The 6,043-nt window shown below is 31.3% G+C and overlaps 2 protein-coding genes across 2 annotated transcripts in view; one reads left to right on the plus strand and one right to left on the minus strand.

Annotated features, from left to right (window-relative positions):
- LOC115245114 (XK-related protein 6) overlaps positions 1-1,838 on the minus strand; it is a 9,821-nt gene extending 7,983 nt beyond the window's left edge. Inside the window, exon 1 of the mRNA XM_029823232.1 lies at positions 1,412-1,838. Coding sequence (XP_029679092.1) covers positions 1,412-1,711 — 300 coding nt within the window. The 5' untranslated portion in view covers positions 1,712-1,838. The remainder of the gene's footprint in view (positions 1-1,411) is intronic.
- Positions 1,839-1,963: 125 nt separating this feature from the next.
- LOC115245112 (vacuolar protein sorting-associated protein 16 homolog) lies at positions 1,964-6,003 on the plus strand. The gene is made up of 16 exons (XM_029823228.1): positions 1,964-2,130; positions 2,243-2,429; positions 2,577-2,705; positions 2,780-2,924; positions 2,997-3,118; positions 3,222-3,397; positions 3,497-3,869; positions 3,951-4,078; positions 4,184-4,328; positions 4,399-4,533; positions 4,614-4,775; positions 4,849-4,998; positions 5,081-5,328; positions 5,402-5,498; positions 5,594-5,697; positions 5,780-6,003. The coding sequence occupies exons 1-16, from the start codon at positions 2,075-2,077 to the stop codon at positions 5,916-5,918; spliced, it is 2,496 nt and encodes an 831-aa protein (XP_029679088.1). The 5' UTR covers positions 1,964-2,074; the 3' UTR covers positions 5,919-6,003.
- The last annotated feature ends 40 nt before the right edge of the window (positions 6,004-6,043 follow it).

Genomic DNA, 6,043 nt, shown 5'->3' on the forward strand with positions numbered 1-6,043 from the left:
TATATATATATATATATATATCATACCACAATTGTGATCAGGAATAATAATTAGCAATTAAAATAAAATCGCATTTACAATAGTAAATAAATTCATTGATATATAAATAAGTTTATTTAAGTTGTAAATAAATCACTAAATCTTTTAAGTCATTTGTTGCGTCTGCAGAAAGTGAAATTATAACATAAAATATTTTCATGCCCGCCGATTTTATTATAAATAGCAATTATATATGTAATGCTTTTGTTAAGTAGATTAATCATTAAACATTCTATAAATAATTCAATATGTGAGTCATCGTGCATGTGTAATCAATTTTATACACTGGAAATATCTTAAATGTATATAGGTATATCAATGTTACACATATGTTTTATTTAGATGCAGTTCTAGATCTAGGCTTGTGCAGTTTTCATGGACTCTCCTTCCATATCGTATTTATATAATCTCGAAGCTTGGAGATCTACAGAAAAGGTGTTACAGAACGTCCTGTTTTTATTCAGAAAAGGCGTGCGTATATATATAATCGTTTACGTACTTCTATTTAAAAAACGTGTATATAGTACAATAATTTAAATTATTATATTATTTATTATATTAATTGTAATATATAAATTGATATATTTATTTGTTGCATAATACTTTTATTATTAATACTGAATTAATTTAACAAAGAACGACATTGCAAAATATAGTTGGCTGTTTCGAAATCAACCGTAACGCAATTTGCGCAATTTCAAAACTTTCTTGGAACATTGCCTGCGCTTTAGAGAAAGCTGTTGTACGACAATTATATCGTCGTTAACGTAGGAGCGGGGATCAAACAGGGAAATATTTTTTATTGCATTTATGTGCCAAGAGATTTCGTAATAAATATCATAAAAACTTTCGTGGGAAATAATTTAATGCAAATTGTTTTAATTTATATATCTTGCTCGTGATCGGTTTTTTAAAGGGATTCGGCCGATAATAAGATAGTCGCGTAATTAAATATGTGTGGAAGAGAAAAAAAAATGAAATACTTAATCCTTCATGTAAGGTAAGATATAATGTTTTTGTTGCGATACTTTTTTTTTATTTTGTGACATAGCTTGCTTGGAAAATATGAAATAATTAATTAGAGAAAAGAAGTAAATAAGATAGAGCATACGATATATAAATATCTTTTTCTCTCTTTTTAAAAATTATACATTTATTTGAAAGCAAAATTTTTTCATAAATGAGGAATTGAACTCTCATCTCAAAGCTGTTAAATTTGATTCATCCAGTATCATTCCAGAAATAAAAGTTGATTGATATTAATATTAAGATATATTCATTCAGAAATATTTATTATATATATATATATATATGATTAATATAATTCAATTAGCTGGAATAAGCCTGATTAAAGGAATATAATCTACTTCACTTCTCTATCTTGATGTTGCATCCTTTCACTGACTATAACATTTATCAAAGAGGGAATTAGGATAAGGCAAATTGTCCAAGTGAAATACGTCACTTTGCCAATCAATAAGTATCGAATAGCGATGTTATAATCAAAACACATATCTACAATATGCATAAGTATGGAAGAAGCCAAAAGGAAAATATCCAGTTGATTTATGTGAGTGTTGGGCGCCGTGTCCACAGTGTCGGAATCGACATGGATAGCTGGAAATATATTAGTGACATAATGAAGATGATGCTCGCGATTTCTTTCTTCCATGATTTTCTTCTTTTTTTCGATCCGTTGGAACCGTTCCTTTTGAAATATAAAACACCACAAGATGGTTTTACTCGAACATCGCGACACTACTGACAACTGACACTACTCCATTTTTCTCTTTGTGCTACTTATGTTGTTTTTAAAGACGCTTTTTTTAACGCATGCGTAGTACAAATGGCGGTGAAATTGAGATATGCGCTGAAAGTCGTCGCAGCGCAAAAGTTTTAATGCGCATGCTTAAAAAATTAAAAATGGACGTCTACGATCAGTGTGTAATCTGTCAAAACATGTAATTTGTCTAACGTGGTTTATACGTAATAATTATTTCGTGAATCGCATCAATTACAATATTGCGCCAAAAAAATGTCGGCTATGTTGACTGCTGATTGGTTTCCTTTAGGACGAGATGTATACTTTCGGTAAATATCTGGAATTTATATTCTTATGGTATATATGTACATAAATATATACAATGAAAAGAAAATTGTAATTATACAATGTGCAAGTATTAACAATGTTTTACAATTGCAGTAAATTTGAGCTGTACCCGATATCCTTCCAGCAGGAAATTTCTGTTAACAATTTATTAGTGGCAGCTCCTTATGGAGGTTCCATCGCTGTTACAAGAAATCCCAAGAAACTTGTCAAAGTTCAAGGAGCTAGCAAGCCTTTAATATTGCTGTATACAGCGTCAGGAAAATTGACAGCCAGATTGCAAGTAAGATTTAATGCAAAGACACTTTCCAAAGAACTATTTATCAAGCATTGATTTGCAACTAAAACACAAATTATTACATCTTAAATTTTTTAAATTGTTATATAGTCAAGTATCTACAAGTAATATCTTTATTTAATATTTTTTTAGTGGAGCAGTGGACAATTGATATCATTTGGCTGGTCTCAACAGGAAGAATTGTTGTGCATACAAGAGGATGGCATGGTTTTGATATATGACATGTTTGGAACTTACCAACATACTTTTAGCATGGGAAATGTAAGTCAACTACGAAAAATCTTTCTATTGTCAATGAAACTTCTCTCTATATATTAATCTTCTTATTCTTTAAGGCAGCTAAGGATACTAAAGTTATTGACGCAAAATTCTTTGCAACATCCAATAGCACCGGGATAGCTGTTTTGACATCCACTAATCGCATCTTTCTGGTGAACAATGTATGTGAGCCTAAAGTCCGACCAGTTACCGATATGCCAAGCAAGTATAATATAATATAATATATCTGTATATTTCCTGAGTTATTGTCATTATCGTGACTATTACTTTTAGGATATGGTGGACCAATTGATTGTTGGTGCATGGTACATTGCGATAGGGAGACAGAGGTGATTTTATCAAACAGAGAAGGAATATTTGTAATTTGTCAATCCCATCAGAACACATTTCCATTTGTAAGTATTTATAATTTATAATAACGTCATTAGTATATTTTTTAACTAAGTTTATATCTTAAATGAGAGTCAATATTTGATGCAAGCTTTATTGCACTTTTAGAACAGTCTCTTCAGCAATAAGATTAACAATGTGGTAGCAATGGCTGTATCTGGTAATTATCGGCACATTGCACTCTATGCTGACACTGGACACTTGTATATTGGTTCAATAGACTTCAGAGAGAAATATTGTGAATGCTATACAAATATGAAGGAATCTTTGGCAAATATAGCCTGGTAAGAGTAAAGACAATTATATAATTAGATCGTTGATATAAATTTTTCGAGAAGCTGTAAGAAATGATACATTATGATTTTATAAATATTTTCACACAGGTGTGGTACAGAAGCCGTGGTATGCAGCTGGGACAGTGCAATAATGGTGGTAGGACGTACAGCTGAGACTATAGTGTACAATTACGACGGTCCAGTACATTTGGTTACAGAGATCGACGGCGTACGTGTACTTTCGAGCTGCTCCCATGAAATGATACAAAAAGTACCAAACGTCGTGCAAAGAATATTTAGAATCAACTCGACAGATCCCGCTTCGTATCTCTTGGAAGCCTCTAAACAGTTTCAGAAAAAGAGTCATAAGGCTGACAGTTATATAGATCTAGTGAAAGATAAACTGGACTCGGCGATAAAAGCGTGTATCGACGGAGCGAGTCATGAGTTCGATTTTGAAACCCAAAAGATTTTGATGCGTGTAAGTTTGTATAACATACTGTTGTAATAAACATACATTTTATCAGGACATTGAAATTGTAATAATTATCAATCTTGTCAGGCTGCCAAGTTTGGAAAAGGATTCAGCAAAAAAATGGATCCGGAATATTATGTTCAAATGTGCAGGACTTTGAGAGTCTTGAATGCAGTGAGACATCCTGCTGTGGGCATTCCACTAACATATACACAGTATCCTTTTGTATCTCGTGTTTAATCGATATACATTTTGTGCAAAACTCCTCTCATATTCTTTTATGATGTTTAAAAATCTATATAAATTCTTATTAATGTTAGATATAATGTTCTTACAAATCAAGTGCTACTAGACAGATTAGTAGTGCGAAGACATTATTATTTAAGTATACAAATAGCGCGACATTTGCAATTACCTGAGATTGATGGGGAAAGTAGAATACTGGCACATTGGGCTTGTTACAAGGTGAAATAAATGTGATAAAAGATAAAATATTAAAAGTATTTCAAGAAATATATACATATTTTTTATATAGGTAAAACAAACGCAATTAGATAAAGAACAAATTGCAGAGGAAATAGCCGATAAATTAGGATATGCTCCTGGTGTTTCGTATAGCGAAATTGCGAAGAGGGCAGCAGATTGCGGGCGAAAACAATTGGCTATTAAGGTTAATATATTAATTTCTATAAATATACAAAGCATTACATTTTTTTCCATTACAATTAATTATATTTGTGTATATTTCAGTTAATCGACTATGAACCGCGTGCGCATCAACAAGTACCCTTGCTGTTGACGCTCGGCGAAGAGCGAGCCGCTCTACACAAAGCTGTAGAGAGTGGTAATACGGATTTAGTCTACACTGTCATTCTTCATCTTAGAGAAAATATGACTCTTGGAGATTTTCAAGTAAGCAATAAAATAATCTGTTTTAAGTACAAATACGTAAGATTCACACTTATATAATTGATTTATAATGCAGATGTCTATAATGCATTGTCCTCTAGCAATGGCATTATATATTAAGTATTGTCAAAGTCACAATAGAGAGACATTACGCGATATTTATAATCAGTATGATGACTTTCATTCACAAGCAGTATGGTTTATCACTGAAAGTTATCAACGAAAGGTTAGTAAATTTGTATTTTTGCATATTTATATTTTTTTCACAATACATTGAATAAACAAAGATATATGAAACACATTTTTAGAACACCATGTCGAAAGATGCATTGCTGCAGTCTGCACAAGAAAATTTCAGATTGGCTCGTAATGACACCAATGCATCACTAACAGAAGAACAGATAAAGCTATTGAAGTATCAGAGATCTTTAGAGGATACACTACACGAATCAGTCGTTGGAAAACCTCTACACGATACTGTAAAAATATTATTATTGCGTAATGAGTTGAAATTGGCTGATAAATTACGATCAGAATATAAAATACCAGATCGGAGGTATATCAACATTTATAACTTTAAGCGAATTTTTTGGTTTTTTTTTCTTATATTAAGTAGTATATTTTGGCAGATATTGGTGGTTAAAGATACAATGTTTAGCAGAACAAGGTCTGTGGAGTGATTTGGAAAAATTCTCCAAAAGTAAAAAGTCTCCCATCGGCTATGAGGTAATAATATAAATATATTACAAGCCTGTATTATTTTTATATAACTCTATACATTTATTTATTTATCGATTGTAACAAACTATATCCATTTGCAGCCATTTATAGACGAATGTCTCAAGTATAATGAAAAATTAGAAGCGAGAAAATACTTAATCAGAGTTAAAGATGATCTCAAAGTGAAGTATCTAGTAAAATTAAAGTAAGTACATGAAAGAGTTATACTTTATTTAAATTTTATATATATGTATACAACAATAGATATATATTGCTATTCTGTGCAGTATGCTGAGCGAAGCAGCAAAAACAGCCTTTGATCAAAAAGATACATCGGCTCTTACATTTGTGCTGGCGCAATGCGGATCGACAGATAAACAATTGGTGGATAAGATAAATATGTATCTAGCTAGTTTTAAAAATTAAAATTTTTTTTCTATTGTATTATAACTTTTACGTGCTTTTATATACAGGGTGTATCTGAAATGATGCACTAAACTTTAGGAGCGTATTCTAGAGGTCAAAATAAGACTTTTTTTTCTTATGAACAT

The sequence above is a fragment of the Formica exsecta genome, unplaced genomic scaffold (genome assembly GCF_003651465.1).
Source record: "Formica exsecta isolate Colony F162 unplaced genomic scaffold, ASM365146v1 scaffold915, whole genome shotgun sequence".
Taxonomy (NCBI): Eukaryota; Metazoa; Arthropoda; class Insecta; order Hymenoptera; family Formicidae; genus Formica; species Formica exsecta.

Bases quoted from the DNA above. Each gene is read 5' to 3' on its own strand.
- LOC115245112 (XM_029823228.1), top strand. From the start codon at position 2,075: ATGTCGGCTATGTTGACTGCTGATTGGTTTCCTTTAGGACGAGATGTA. The intron at 5,499-5,593 runs GTAATAATATAA...ATCCATTTGCAG, and splicing joins AGTCTCCCATCGGCTATGAG to CCATTTATAGACGAATGTCT. The intron at 5,698-5,779 runs GTAAGTACATGA...TATTCTGTGCAG, and splicing joins AAGTATCTAGTAAAATTAAA to TATGCTGAGCGAAGCAGCAA.